General features: G+C 35.3%; 1 protein-coding gene across 2 annotated transcripts; it reads right to left on the reverse strand.

Annotated features, from left to right (window-relative positions):
- Positions 1 to 5,841: 5,841 nt before the first annotated feature.
- LOC120263385 (phosphatidylinositol 4-phosphate 5-kinase 1-like) lies at positions 5,842 to 15,321 on the reverse strand. 2 transcript variants are annotated; one of them, XM_039271260.1, is made up of 10 exons: positions 15,122 to 15,321; positions 14,195 to 14,336; positions 13,015 to 14,091; positions 11,801 to 11,968; positions 11,420 to 11,585; positions 9,745 to 9,855; positions 9,486 to 9,673; positions 8,410 to 8,564; positions 7,268 to 7,439; positions 5,842 to 6,361 (listed from the first exon to the last, which is right to left on the reverse strand). In XM_039271260.1, the coding sequence occupies exons 2-10, from the start codon at positions 14,215 to 14,217 to the stop codon at positions 6,079 to 6,081; spliced, it is 2,343 nt and encodes a 780-aa protein (XP_039127194.1). In that variant the 5' UTR covers positions 14,218 to 14,336; positions 15,122 to 15,321; the 3' UTR covers positions 5,842 to 6,078. The 2 variants fall into 2 exon arrangements, with proteins under 2 accessions (XP_039127194.1, XP_039127195.1); XM_039271261.1 differs by lacking the exon at positions 15,122 to 15,321 and adding an exon at positions 14,832 to 15,085.
- Positions 15,322 to 15,980: the final 659 nt, after the last annotated feature.

A 15,980-nucleotide genomic window follows, 5' to 3' on the forward strand; every position in this document is an offset into this window, starting at 1 on the left:
TTAAATAGAAAATATATAAATATCTATAAATATATTAAACATATGTAAGTTAAGTAGTAATTATTGAAAATAACATGTCGGCGACTCAATAATAATGATAACTTCATTGTTATAATAAATTATTACTTTAAAATAACATTATTTTATATAATGTGTTAATCTGGAATGAGAGATTGAATTAATTACCATCCTAGCATTAATCAAAGAGTAATGCTATATGAGGCGAACAAACCACACGAACCAGCCACACGACCCATGTGGCTGGTGACGTGGATTTTGTTTTATTTTATTTTATTTTTTAATTTAAAAAAAATAAATTAAAACTAAATAGGGGAGAAACGACTCTCTCACTCTCTCTCTCTCATGTGTCCCATCTCCCCCACTCCCGGCTGATTCACTACCCTACGGCAGCCGCTGTTCTCGGCCGTTGTTTTCGGCCGCCGCTTCTCTCCCCCGACGCCGATTCCCTCCCCCGCTCCCAGCCACCGTTTTTCTCACCCGTTCAGGCCGACGCCTCTCTCCCCCGCTCCCAGGTCCCCAGCTCGGTTGCTTCTTTTCCTCTCCCGCTCCCGACTGTTTCCCTCCCCCGCTCCCGACCGCTTCCCTCTCCTGTTCCCGGGCGCTTGACCGCTTGACTCCCCTGTTCCCGGCACCCGTTCCAGCCGTCGCTTCCCTCCCCGCTCCCGGTCCCGTTCCGGCCTCCGCTACTTCAAAGGTATAATTTATTTGATGTAATGTTTTCTAGAACCAAAAATTTCTTATTAGTATTGTGCAGGAAACACAATTAGTTAAGGATTCAAAGCATCATTAAGAGATCATGATGATTAAGATTGTATTACCAAAAGTTTTTTATTAGTTTTGTGTAGGAAACATAATTAATTACAATTATTGTGGTTTATAAAGAGATCATGGTGGTGGGTGATTAAGTTTGCTATTATTTTGGTTTATAAAGAGATTATGGTGGGTGATTAAGTTTGTACTTATTATTTTGGTTTATAAAGAGATTATGGTGGGTGATTAAATTTGTACTTATTATTTTGGTTTATAAAGAGATCATGGTGGGTGACTAAATTTATATGTTGCTAAAAGAAATGTGAGTGTTTATTGCTTGTTTAATTTGTAAATTTATTGTTTGTCTAATTTGTGTTTAGAAGTATACTTAAAGCAAGAACATGGAAGAAGTGATACTTGGGTGTTATGAGCAAGGAAAAGATGATGTGGAAGTTGGATGTTCAAGTTATGAAATACATGCCAAAGAAAAACCGGTAGATTTGGATTTAGTTGAAAATATTGTGTCGGAGGCCGGTATGATACTTGATTCCGAAGAACAAATTTATAAATTGTATGTCAAGTATGCGCGGCATGAAGGGTTTGGCATCATAAAAAAAAGCACAAGATTAGGTGATGATGGGAAATTTAAATACTACACGCTAGCATGTTCAAGAGGTGGCAAACGAATATCTACTTCAAAAAACTCCTTCAACCCAAGGCTATCTACTAAAGTGAATTGTCCGGCGAAGATTAATGTCATTGCTAGCAATGATGGGAGATTTACTATTTCAAGTGTTAATTTCGAGCATAATCATGCACTTAGCCCACAAAAAGCTCGTTTCCAAAAGTGCAATAAAAAATTGATACATATGTCAAAAGAAGGCTTGAATTAAACGACCAAGTGGGGATAAGCCTAAGCAAAAATTTTCATTCCTTAGCGGTAGAAAGTGGGGGTTATGAAAATTTAACATACACTGAGAAAGATTGTAGGAATTATATTGCGAAAGCAAGGCAATTTAGGCTTAGTATTGGTGATGCCGTTGCACTTGGAAAATATTTCTCCCGCATGCAACAAAGAAACACAAAATTTTTCCATTTGATTGACATGGATGAGGAAGGTTGTTTGAGAAATGTGTTTTGGGCGGATGCGAGGTCTATAGCGGCTTATGAAGCTTTTGGTGACGTAATTTCCTTTGATACAACATACTTGACGAATAAGTATGACATGCCATTTGCTCCGTTTGTTGGTGTAAATCATCATGGGCAAACGGTATTGTTTGGGTGTGGTTTATTGTCAAAGGAAGATCTGAGAAACATATGTTTGGCTCTTCAAAACTTGGTCGGAGTGTATGTCGGGGCAAAGCTCCTAAAAGCAATTATTACATACCAGTGTATGGCTATTCAGGTGCTGTTAGATCTGGTTTTTCCAAATTCTCATCACCGCCTTTGCCTTTGGCATATCATGAAGAAGGTTCCCGAGAATCTTGGAGGTTTAAATGAATACAAAGCAATCAAGAAGATTTTGAAACGCATCACGTATGAAGCAGTGGATACTCAAGAGTTTGAAGACACATACTTGAAGATGATGGCGGACTATAACATTAAGAGAAATGAATGGCTGAATTCTCTATTCAAAATTCGTGATCGTTGGGCTCCAATTTATGTTAAAGGCATATTTTGGGCTGGAATGTCTACCACTCAAAGAAGTGAAAGCGTTAATGCATTTTTTGATGGTTATGTTGGTCCGACGACTTCATTGAAACAGTTTGTTGAGCAATATGATAATGTTTTGAAAAGTAAGATTGAGAAAGAGAACAAAGCTGATTTTGCTTCATTTAACTCATGTTTTCCATTGATCACTAATTGCTATTTTGAGAAGCAACTACAAGAAGCATACACAAATGAAAATTTTAAATTGTTTCAAGATGAGTTGCGAGGGATGATATATTGCAATCTTACTTTCACCGGTGTGCATGGGGCAGTCTGCTCATTTCAGGTGTCCGATGTTGTCAAGGGAAAAGAAAGTGCATTCAGAAAACAAGTGGTATACAATGTTTACACTAATGAGGAAGAATTTGACATTAAATGCTCTTGTCAGCTGTTTGAGTTCAGGGGGTTTATTTGTAGGCACATTTGCAAGGTGCTTATTGAGAAGAATGTGAAAGACATTCCTTCTAGGTATATTTTATCACGATAGAGGAAGGACATCAAACGATGCACTCAATACAGAACAGTCTGGATACGATATTTCACGATAATTTTTTTTGGCAAGCATTTCATATTTTCATCATTGTTTGGGCCTCTTTGTGTAAGTGGGCGAACATTATGCCTGTTATGTCAAATTATCTTCCCTATCAATCAGCAGGCAAAACTGAGGTAAGTCCTTAAACATGCAAACTGTCCTTAAGCTTTGTGAAAAGATACACTCCCACTTCAAGATTGATGTTATTAGAAAAGGTTTCATCACAAAAGGTTGGCTATAAATGAAAACAAAAGGCAATAACTCAAAAGAAGGTTACAAATTTTGCAGAAATAAGTCATTCCTTATGCGACTTTTGATTTCACAGTTTAGGGCAACATGTTCACTATCATGCACAAAACACTAGTACCCAAAAAAACCACCAACAACCCATAAACACTAAGATAATGTATGAAGATCTGTGGACCTTACCCCCGGTTAGCAATTCAAGTTCACACCACCCCCATACTTGGAATCAGAAAGAGACCACCATACATGATAATTTCCAAATGGAGGAGCTGACAAAATTAATCAAAATTAATGGGCTCAATCTACGGAACAAAATTAATCAAAGCATTCAAAGTTTTAAGGTATAGGTATCATACAGGAACCAGAATTCAGCATTATTGTTCAACATTACAAAGACTTGAAAAAATTTTAATGCCATTCCAAGACTCCTACTACAATTAATGGGAACCAGAATTCAGCATTATCGGTCATGAACAACCCTTGCATTCAAAATAAATCATTAGCTTCTTTCCTTCACGTGATGCACTTGTATCATCCTTCAATTCACGTTATGAACCAGCCCTTGCATTCAAAACAATAACAATAACCTGCACATTGGAACATTAACAATAACAATAACAAACAGTTTAAGAAGAAGAAAAAGGCTCAGATCGTGCCCCTCTGTTCTTTTGCATGGATAAACACGAATCAAGGGCTGCAACTAAAGTTGCCACGCCACCCAATTTCTATAATCTTTTATAGGGAAAATCATCATGGCCAAGACCATCATTACTAAAGAGTAAGAGTAATGCTTTATGAGGCGAACAAACCACACGAACCAGCCACTTCGAAAGAAAGAAATACATGATGCAACAAAATGATTCATGCTGAATATAGATATCAACCAACCGAATTAAAACAGAGGCTCAGATTCAAGTAATGATGTTCTCCCATCCTTTCCCCTCCCTCTACAACAATAACAGTGGCGGTTGCCTAGTAGGCCATCCAAGCCACTATGCCATCGTTGTAGAGAGGCGAAGGAAGGATATAAATTTTTAGGGCATCATTGCTTATGTACCTGATTTCAAGGCCAGCCGGGCTTTTGTGCCAAGAAATTCAGAGAACCAGCCATACGAGAGAACACGAGAGAGACACAAATTAGGGCCGATCTGTGCCCTAGTTTCTCTTCAAAGCCAAACGAGAGAGCGGCGGCGGCCGGGAGGCGGGGAGGCGGCAGAGAGAGAGAGAGAGAGAGAGAGAGAGAGAGAGAGTCCGACACGAGAGAACACGAGAGAGACACAAACTAGGGCCAATCGATGCCCTAGTTTCTCTTCAAAGCCAAACGAGAGAGGGGCGACGGCCGTGAGTGGGGGAGGAAAGCGGCGGCGGAACGTGCACCGGAGGCGGGGAGGGAAGAGAGCGGTCGGAATGGGTATCGGGAGCGGGGGAGTGAAGCGGCCGGGAGTGGGGGAGTGAACTGATCAAAAACGGGTGAGAGAACGGCGGCTGAGAGCGGGAGAGGAGGAGATGATGTTAACGACGGCCGAGAGAGGGGAAGGGAAGCGGCGGCAGCGGCGGCAGCGTCGGCACCTGGGAGTGGGAGAGGGGCTTGAACGCTGCCCTAATTTCGGGAGAGGAGAGGACCCCGAGAGATATACGTTTTTCGTTTCTCCCCTTCTTAGTTTTATTTTTTTTAAATAAAAAAAAAAAATAAAACAAAATCCACGTCACCAGCCACATGGGTCGTGTCACTGGTTTGTGTGGTTTGTTCGCCTCATATAGCATTACTCTTAATGAAAATATATATTTTAAAATTAAAATTAAACTTTCATAATTAATAGTGTATATTTACTAATAATAGTGGTTTATTTTGCAAAAGAATTTTTTCTAACTCAAGCTGTCTCAAATTACTTTAGATATAGTGATAAATGTGTTTATTTTAAACTTATTATTGATGATATTTTGGGTCTATAATGCATATAATATGAAGTTAATGTTTTGGTAGATAAAGAATTTATGATTAATGGTTTTTTTTGGGGTTTAATTACTTTGGGTTGGTTTTGTTGCGTGTAAATGAAAATAATTAATTACATGAGAAATTACATTTAACAACAATTTACTTAATTTTGTTTGATGTACATATTTTATTTTTATATAATTTGACTTAGAGGTAATAAAAAGAAAAAAGAAAAAAAAAAACCTAACAGAGTATTTTAATTTGAAGCCATTTTGGCTCTAAGTTGAAATAATGTATTCTAACATTCATTTTGATTTTTGAATCTAATAAAAATTTAATTTTAATCACTCAATTAAAAGAAAATTCATAAATAGTCCATAAATTAGAGAGGAAAAACATCTAGGTATTAGCAAAAATACAAATGCACAACAAATGCACAATAAAATAAAATACTTTTAAGACAAACAAACAGAAATAAGTTAAGGCTGTAATGATAACTGAACAGTATATTTCAACATTAAATAAAAATAAAAACGGTAATTTCATCAAATACTACCCTGCTGAAAGCCCAATTTACAATATAGTTTTATCAATGACACCAAAATTCCAACCAAGTCTGCATCTAAATTCACAGTGCAAGCAAAACTGAAATGGTAAATAGATTGTTTGCTTTTGAACAAATTTAATGTAACAAGCACAGTTTTTCGACAAAAATAATCATATGGGCTCACCATGATCATTTAGTATTAACACAAAGGCAGTGAAATATCGAAGATATTTGTAATCTCACTGGGTAATAATAGAACAGATACAACAATTGATTTACTGCTTTACAAGAAACAAGTATGAATCGATAAGTAATACGAGAATAAGCTTTCCCACCTCAAACTTGTTCAGGGAAAACTTTCTCCAGGAAACTGATGAATCTTTTTGAGTACGTCTGCGGATCGACAGCTGAAATTGACATGGGGTGGTATCTGAGAGATTTGCATGCATGTTCAATTTTCTTGGTCAAATTGTATTCCTGCAATATGTCAATGATGCCGAGATAAAGGACTACATCATAAACTTCGAAGAGATCGATCTCTGCCAAATCTGGGCCTTCATCGTGAAGAAGTTTTCTATTGGCCTGAGCTGGCATGTTCACTCCTAACTGCACTCGCAACCTGTGTAAAATGCAACGGATGCTGTTAGCTTCAAACATGTTACTGGTGGCACAATTGATAAAATTCGAGACATAGAATTATATATTCCTAGTCTGAATTGACTACATCAACCAATGTAGGATTATCAGTTTGTCTAATAGATATCATGTTAAAGAACGCATAAGAAGTATCATTCATGAACATCAGTAACTATCTATTAATTGAAGATTTGAAATCAAGTAATAATGTTGACTGTGATCAACACCTCAAGCATTTAGTGTATCATAAAGTAAGTAAATATTCATCAAGTGATCAACTGCAGCTGGATTACAAAATCAATCAAGATGGAACTGAAATGAAGATTTTCAATATTATGGAATTTCATAATCTTGCATGCTTTGCAATCAAGCTATGTATATTCATTACAATGTATAGATTCTAATGCATTTGAAGTAAGAATTCAATTCCTTGCATAATCTATACAAATAAGTTAGAGTTCCATCAAGAGACATCCGATTCCTTATGCTTCAATATACTAAAATAGTACTCGAAAAACTCCACATCCTCTAGACCAAGCAAAGAATAAAGCTCAATCATAAAATAATGAAAAATGAAATTCCATCCTCTATTTATTTCAGTGTTCGGTTAATTAAAATTCATAAATTCATAGAGTGAAATAAAAGAATTACGCCTCTTCGACTAGCCATAGAAAATGATGATAAGGCAATAACCATGCCATAAAAGTCATCCTTTGATTTTACAAAAAAGAAGTTGCACAAAATACTACTATCCTTTTACTTTATTTGCTAAAAGAAAATACCCAATTGTTCACGTGTACGTTGCTCAATGACTTCTGGAACTGGTTGGCTCAAAATGGTTAGGAAACTTAAGGAAATATGCAATTAGAATATAAGAAACAATGAGTACCTCCCTGTGCCGGGTAAAAGAAGATCAACTTCCTCATCACCAGCCGCTGACGCTCTCAGTGTACCGCCTCTAATATGTGAACCTGGCATGTTACTCACAGAACCTGGCTCATGGGTAACCAAGAGCAAACCTTTCGGTGGAATTATCATCTCCCCTTGTGTGGGTGTATCAACTGCCAAGAGAACAACAAGATATTAAACATCACAATCTATATTTACAGTATTCAACAGTCAATGCAGGGCAAAGTGTGAAGACTTGTCTATTTGACTGAATGTTCACAAGTATCAGTTTCCACAAAAATACTCAATAGCTTGTATGAGGAATAGTTGCAGCGACATACTACCCATACAATCCCCTACCTTGTCAACAACTTACCAAAACAAAAATTATCCATACAATCCCCTCCCAAGGTTTAAACCAAACTAGATAATAGAGGTTTCTGTTAATGATAACTAGATGCTTGGCGTTCTCATGCAGAATCAATGGATACTAATTCTCCATAACAATCAATATAAGAGCCCCCTACAAATGATGGCAACACAATCACATGGCAAATTTTCAGTTATAAGAAAAGTTAAAATGTAAAAAAGAAACAGATATAGAAGGCTGCTGAAGAAAGCTTTCTAGAGTCACATCAGTGCTAATCAGAGGCCAATTCCATTACAGTATCTGGGTAATTGCTATATTGCAGACAAGTTCCAAGCTTAGGAAATAACCCCTTCTTGTTTCTGCATTCAGGGCAGAGCGTCACCCATGGCAAACCAAAATGTCATAAATTAGTGACCGGCCATGAAAACAATCTGTATCAAATATGAACTCAAGTATGTTAACTCAATGATTGAGATAGTCAATAAACCAACCATTAATGGTATAATCTGTGATCAAGGCATCCAGAAAATATGTAAGGAGAATACACAAAATAGGTTTCAGCAAATTGCTATCTGTGCAATAATTGAAATTAATGCATCACATGGTAGGCGATACCAATCAAATTACTAGGCAAAAGAAAAATTCATGAACTAGTTTGATACAATATTAATATCAAGTCATGGTGAATATTGCCAGTTTAGAGCAAAGTATTTAGTTTGGATGGAGGATGATATCCAGAAATGAAGGAAATAGAAAACTATAAAAGAATATACCATAATCACCGGCTGATGAACTTGCACCGTGCTGCGCATGTTGAGGTTCTAAGAGAGATTTTAAATGTTCAGGAGCTCTAAAATGTAAGCCCAAGAGCATGCTATAATCAATGATGCATTGTGATTCTAGAAACATGCAGTCCAGTGATATTTGTCTGCAAAAGAGAACAGTAACTTTGTAAATTTGTGTTTGTAAATAGTATTGTGGGCCAAATGAGTGCTTAACTTTGCCAAAAAAGCAGTGATCACTTTTAACAAATTGTCAGACTCCTGCTTTAGTGAATTCTAAGCACAAATTTTCCTACTATAAATTATTCATTTAACCCGAAATTATCAGTTACTAAAAAGCTGCTAATTTTATTGCAAAACCATTATTGATGCATAGGAAACTCACCCTTAATTCCCACATATCATTTTTTCCTTATATCAATACAGATAAAACATCAGCTATAAATATATTATGTTATCATTATCACCTAGGAACATTACAAAGGTCAAAGAAATTGCTGCAGAATTCCTCATCATAAAACGCTTCCAGTAACTTCCAAGCCCAACTTCTGGATTGGCTTGAGGATTCTTCATTTTTTTCCATTATATGCAAATCTAACGTATATTACCTAGTCTCGATACAACTCAAAGGCTTAAGCTCATAGAATGAGAGATCTATACTTATATTCATATTTACTAACTTAAATAATGTGGGATTATTAATTTCTCTAATATCACATGTCGCAGATGGGTGGCATAAAATGCTATGTGGCCACATGAAACATCACATATAAAAAGACAAATGGTGCATTTAAAGCTTACTTTAGGATCTTAGCCGATGAATTAGAGTCAGAACAAGGATTGTGAATCATTTACAAAACTAATCTAAAAAAGAATATTACTATTTTGTTGCTAAAGTTCCACTACAAGATTAGTGCTTTGAATTGTAAAACCAATACAAAATGTGTTTAGTACTACTCAAATGAAGCAACTTAGAATATCAGAGAAAATGTTTTGCATGCAAGAAAATTTGAATTTAGTAATTGAAACTTTGCAAATCGTAGAAAAGCAACATAAGAAAGCCTGACCTAAAAAGTGCCTCCCTCCATGATTTTTCCAGGTAGAAAACATATGACAAATCAAGGTCTTTTAGAGTTGTATTCTCAGTAATGTTGTGCTTGCTAGTTGATCGTCCTTGAGTTGACCCTTTCAAGTCATACCGGCGGTGAATGCGCAATTCTGTGCAGAACATATTTCCCATCACGACAAATCGTATCTGCAAAGAAAAGTTTGTGAAATAGAGGAAGAAACATAAATAGTCAGAAATTTAAGAAGTTAATATATTACCTTCCTCCCAGACCTTATCGTAATCCGATGCAGGCCAAAAAATTTGGTTATGAGGGTATTCTCGTGGTTACCCACGTGATTATAATACTTAGGTAGCATCTTCAATAAACTCTACAAAAAAGGAATTTTATGTTTACAAACTTTTTTGCATGAGATGAATCCGTGTGCACAAGATAAATCTAGAAGTCACATTCATCAAACAGGAGAAGTATTTCATGTACATTAGCAGTAAAGATTTGTGGCTAAGCAAAGAGTTAACGCAGAACACAACTAAATAAGTGATCATCCTTCACACTTCAAGTGATGTCCTTGTGCTTAAATTTAACTTAAAATGCAGAGAGAAGATGAATTAAATTTTCTAGAATAAATCAGTGGAAAGACAAGATGTAAGTGAAGCTTTAGGCTTTATTCTGGTTAATAAAGAAATGAATGACATGATTACTTGCAGCTGTGACACATATCTTAAAATCTAGGATTAATTAAAAGGGCTATCATGAAGAAATTTTAAACCTAAACCTTTACACAATGAACTTTCTCGAATTGTTGGTTATTAATTGTTAATTGCTTCGCCTATCTTAATATGTTTCTGTCATTCTTATTTCTGTTTCAATTCAATCCCTAACTCCCAAGACAATTTAAACCAGGTTTGGAAACACCTATGACCCATTCTTTTATTCCCAATTGTGAAACTTTGAACTTGGCAAATAATCTAATATTACAAAGACAAAATCTAATTGATCATCCACTAATTTTCTTATTTCTTTTCTTTGGCTTTTTTGCTCAATTTCTAAAACTCATATAAAGTAAATAGACTGAAGGATGAGTTAAACATCACTGTTCAAAGCTATTTCATGTGGTGGAGGCAAAGTGGCAAAGACTCACTTGAGGTTTAAGGAAGGTTTAATGAAAAACTCCTAAACCAGATAAAGATAAAAAATCCTCTTTATAAAATATTGGTGACAACCGTTTATGGAGAGAAAACTTATACTTCATTATTTCTTTGATTTTATTGATCCATGAGTGTTGACGAGGTAACATTCGCAAGATATAAGAAAATTCCTCTGAATATAAAAACTAAGACACAGTTTTTCAAACAATTAGCAAGATCTGGAAGTCAATTATTTAATCTGATCTGCATATACTTAATTGTGTAAGGAATAAGAAAGTTCCTATAAATTTCTCTTTTTTAAATTTTTTATCTATAATAGAGTAGATCATGATGCAATTGCAGAACCATGATTATCCTCAATTTACAGAAAATGCTTAAAATCTACTACCACAATGTTGCAAGAAAACTAGATGAAAATAAGATAATCACCAAAAGAACTCCCTAAGGAAGCTTGCACCAACTTCCATAATCTACTTAAAGGGTTAATAAGTAGATAGCCGCGTGAGACAGAATTGAATTGTGAGGTAAATTCATACTAAAGGACATCAAAATATGGAGTCAGGAAAAGTACATGATACTGCAATTTAATAGCTTCTAGATTGCCAAAAAGTATCAAGATTGGCAGAACTCTCCAATGTAGTATTTTCTCAAGAGAAGATGATCAACAAGTCAAAATAGTATGATTCCCAATTTGCCATTAATATATTAATGCAAATGCTATTAAAAGCTTAATTTAAAAAAGTACGGGTAAGACATGTAGAAAAATGCTGTAACATAGAAGCATACCTTAAGTTCATATCTCCTAAGAGTCTTTATTACAAATCTTTCATCTTGTGAGAGATAGAATATGCTGCCACTTTTCCCAGGAGAAGAAAGCTCTTTTAGACCCTCTCCTCCACAAATGGACATCATGTAATCTGCAGCGTCTATCTTAAACATTTCACGTAGATTCCTGAAAATATGCTGATTCAAAATGAGGTCATTGTGACAAATAATATTTATTTTATGCTTTTTGACTGATCAAGCAAGTCACATTATGAATAAAAATAAATAAATATATTTATTTTATGCTGCTAGGTAAATGTAAAATACTTCTTTCATGAAAGTACATGAATCGAACCGACTAAGTCTTCACTTTTTATAAAATTCAAAAGGAAAAATAAGTACCTAAACACCATCGGACAATAGTCCTTCCAAAAGAAATCAGTAGAATAATGAGGAGGGGTGAAACGGGAACCCTTTCTTGGAAAATACATACGTATTCTAGCCCGAGGTCCAAAATCTGAGGAACGAACCTCACGCATAGGCACAGGAGTGATTTTCCCCACCGTGTACCTGAAAACTTCAAGACAAAACATTAGAGAATACCTTTTTATTAATGTCGTAAATTACTCATCAAGTTTAGAAAAAAGTCAATGATAAGGATGTAGTAAATGATAAACAAAATAGTTAAAAAAAATCATCAGATGTTTTTACTGCTATAAATTGATTGGTTCTTTTCATATATACTTTCACATATTTTCATGCATGTATATATATATCATATTGTATATATTTTTTTTTTGGCAATATAATGTAGGACTTTGAAAAGCCTTATCATTTTTCTCATGCACCTAAGTCTGATCGTCAGAAATCTCACAAAAAGAATCACAAAAGAATACTAAGTTCATTGCACATCAAACATCAGCATAAAGTACAAATTATGAACCAAAGTGCGTTGCACACAAAGATCCTCTGATCATGGGTTTTAAGAATCACAGCACATACCACCTCACCAAGAAATTGAACCAACACTACCACTCTTCTTAGAGAAGGGTGTGAAACCAACATGGCAGGTAATTGGAAATTTATTCCTGTGATAGCTTTATTCCTGTGATAGTGGATGCTTTAAAAACATTCCAAGGCATACAAAGAAAATTAGTGTGGAAATTGTAAAATCATACTGGAATTGTTCTATAGCTATCTGCCTGAAAATCTGTCGATATGTATTTGCCATTACAATCTAGATGACAACTTATTTAACTCTTTATGTGAAGTTTTCCAAGCAATTTAACTGCTTTTCAAAAATCCTTCAGAAATATTGCCTTAATCTTTGAGTGGATGGTTCAATTCTGACAAGTCCAGATGACAACAATTTCTGAATTTTCTTGCTTTCAGAAAGCAAATTAAATGTCTCATTTAGTTTTTCTTATAGCGATTACCTTTAATATCTAATTTAACTTATTTTAATACAGCATGAATAAAATAATTGCTTTTGTAAGTAACTTCCAATACAAGGAAAAAATGACTATAATAATTACAAATGAACATAAAAAAAAAAACAGTTAAAAGAGGCACTGAAAAATCTCATTTGCACGAATTGTTTTAGAAATGATATTTACCTTATTCCCAGTTGCAAGTCCAGCATCAAATAGTAGCTCTTATGACCTTTATAAATTCTTTCCCCAGGTCCCTTTTGCTTTATTCTGATCCTATGTCGCCACTTATTTTTGTGGGACATCCTAGAGTCAGGCGTTAGACTTCTCTCCCTTATTAAGACTCCCTGCATGTATTCTCTTTCAGAAGCCATAACATTGTCATCTTGAAGCTCATGATCATCTTCATCAGGACTTGATGGAGTCAATGAGCCATCCAGTGACTGAAAGCTTCTGCGTGAATCACCAACATTCCATACACCATCAAATGACGTAGTTGTGTGTGAAATGCGTCCTGAACTCCTAAAGAATCTGCTTATGTTCCATCTACCACATCTGCTCTTTTTTAGTCTAAATGTTCTACTCCTATGACCCTCAGGATTCATTGATGTACCAGCACAAAAACTTAGTGCCTTTTGATTATACCTAAAAGATTCAAGACGCTTATGTTGATAAGAAAGTTTGCTTCCACATGGATAAAATGTGCCCCAACCATCCTTTAGCCCCTTACTCCAAGTACCAAAATAATATGCCCCATCAGCAAATTTATAATAACCAGATCCATGTTGTAATCCATCTAGCCAGAGACCGTCATATAAATCATCATTTGCCCACTTCATAAGTCCTCTACCACTCATTTTTCCAGCTTTCCAGTTTCCAATATAAGTATTTCCATTACTCCATGTATACCTGCCTATACCTTCTTGCAGTCCTTCCCTCCAAAAACCTTCATAGAAATCTGAATTAGAATAGCTTTTACATCCCATCCCATGTTGCATGTTCATCCTCCAAGAACCTGTGTAAACAGAACCGTCGACTCCAGAAAATGTTCCAGAACCATGAAGGAAGCCTCCACGGAAGTCACCTTCATATGTTGCCCCAGAAGGCCAGCAAATTTTTCCTCGTCCTGTCATTTTTCCCTTCTCCCATTCACCCTGATAGCATGCACCATCTACCCATGAATATTTCCCCATACCCTGAGGGAGCAATCCCTCAAAATTTCCAACATAGATGTCTCCATTCGGAAGAATCTTCTCAATAAGCCTAACAAAAGAGACAATTAGGAACTTTCACGAAGGCCAAAGGCACAATGTGCTATGAACAACAAGCAGGCATCTAGATATCAATGGAATTAACAAAAACTCACTTTTCACTATCCTCATTGCTCATCTCTACAACAGCGTTGTGCTGAGCTTACACATTCAATTTTCTGAAACTAAGCAAAGGCAAACTGCGAGCCTTTGTTCAATACTATTAAGAGGTACAAAGTCCGGAATTCAAGAATGCACCTGCAATTTTAAGTGATGAAGACATACAGTCAATGCTCAACAAAAGATAACATATTCCTCCTCCCATCAAGATCTAAAAAGATTGCAAAGAAGCAGCCAAATATAAGATGAAAAATGATGCAAGAAGCTAACATCCTATAAATTAAATAAGGAAAAAAAAAAGGAACATTAAGGATTTATACTCCTCAAAATGTGGTTCAATGTCACAAATCTGTTCTTTCTACCAAAACATCAGTTGAACTAATGAAATGGATGTAAAACGACAAGTTTCAAACCATTACGCTAAGTTGATGGAACATCAACCCCACTTGAAAAATAATAAGCAAATTAAGAATCACAGTCCTTTGAACAAAGCACTGTATATGATGGATTATGAAAAGCAAAATAGAATTTTTAGTGTTCCTCCTTCAACCAGGGACTAATAAAAAAAAACCAAAATAATAATAAATAAATAAATAAATAAAATGAAAAGAGTACATTTAAGATGAACATCACCTGCTGGCTGCAGCCAAAACATTCAGAAAGATCTCATCTTTTCAAAAGAAACAGAAACAAAAGAAAGAACTTGTGACAAGAAATCACAACACATCAAAACAATAGAAAGGATAAAAACTCTAAACACAGAACACCACGAACAACAAACATTCAAACATGAGAAAACAACATCCAACCAACAAGTCACAAATCCAACTGAATTAAAACATAGAAAGAGTCAAAAATCTGGAGAAAAAAGTAATCGCAAATGACAAACTTCAAAAAAAAAAATAATCCAGAGTGTAGAAGACCTGAGGAGAGTCAAAAGAGAGGAAATGGATCCCACGCTAGCCTCCACACAAGCAAGGGTATCACTAAAGAGAGAAGAAGGAGAAGGGATTGAGGAGTGGTTGGGAATTGGTGTTGTTATTGTGGTTGATGGGATTCCCTGAGGAGGAGGTAAGGATTCACCTCAACTCCTGAAGGGAGCATGTTATAGTTTGTTTGGGGCACCGACCAACCAAATAGATGATGGTTTTTTTTAAAAAAATTTTTAATTTGGCTGAAAAATTAATAGCCTCCCCTGCTTAACTAATATGCCACATTTAAAGATTTTAAATTCAAAACTCATTAAAAATATTACTAGTAAAAATTTTTTTAGGATTTTACTGAAAAAATAATAGCCTCACGCTATTTAACCAATGTGAAAGTGCAACATTTAAAGGTATCGAGTTCAAAACTTGTTGAAAGTATTGATAGTAATGAGTTACTAATTATGGGTGTGAGTTAACAACCCAAACCCCAGGGGTGCATTAACACATGCTCATACTCTTGTATACAGTATTATTTTTGAAAAAAAAATAAAGGTTTTCGCATTATAACCCTTGCAGATTTGGATAATTGTGTTTGATAATTTATATATTTAATATTAGACAATTTATAGATGTTATGAGAGAAATGTTATTAGAACCCTTATATATTATATATTAGGTGAAAACAGTTTTTTTTTTTTGTGTGTGTGTGTGGGGGGTGGCAGATTTTGAGTTCAAAACTCATTAAAAATATTGGTAGTAAGAAACTTTTTAGGGTTTTACTGAAAAAATAATAACCTCACGTTACTTGACCAATGTGAGTGCGATATTTAAAGATTTTGAGTTCAAAACTCATTGA

Source organism: Dioscorea cayenensis, chromosome 6 (assembly GCF_009730915.1).
Source record: "Dioscorea cayenensis subsp. rotundata cultivar TDr96_F1 chromosome 6, TDr96_F1_v2_PseudoChromosome.rev07_lg8_w22 25.fasta, whole genome shotgun sequence".
Lineage (NCBI taxonomy): Eukaryota > Viridiplantae > Streptophyta > Magnoliopsida > Dioscoreales > Dioscoreaceae > Dioscorea > Dioscorea cayenensis.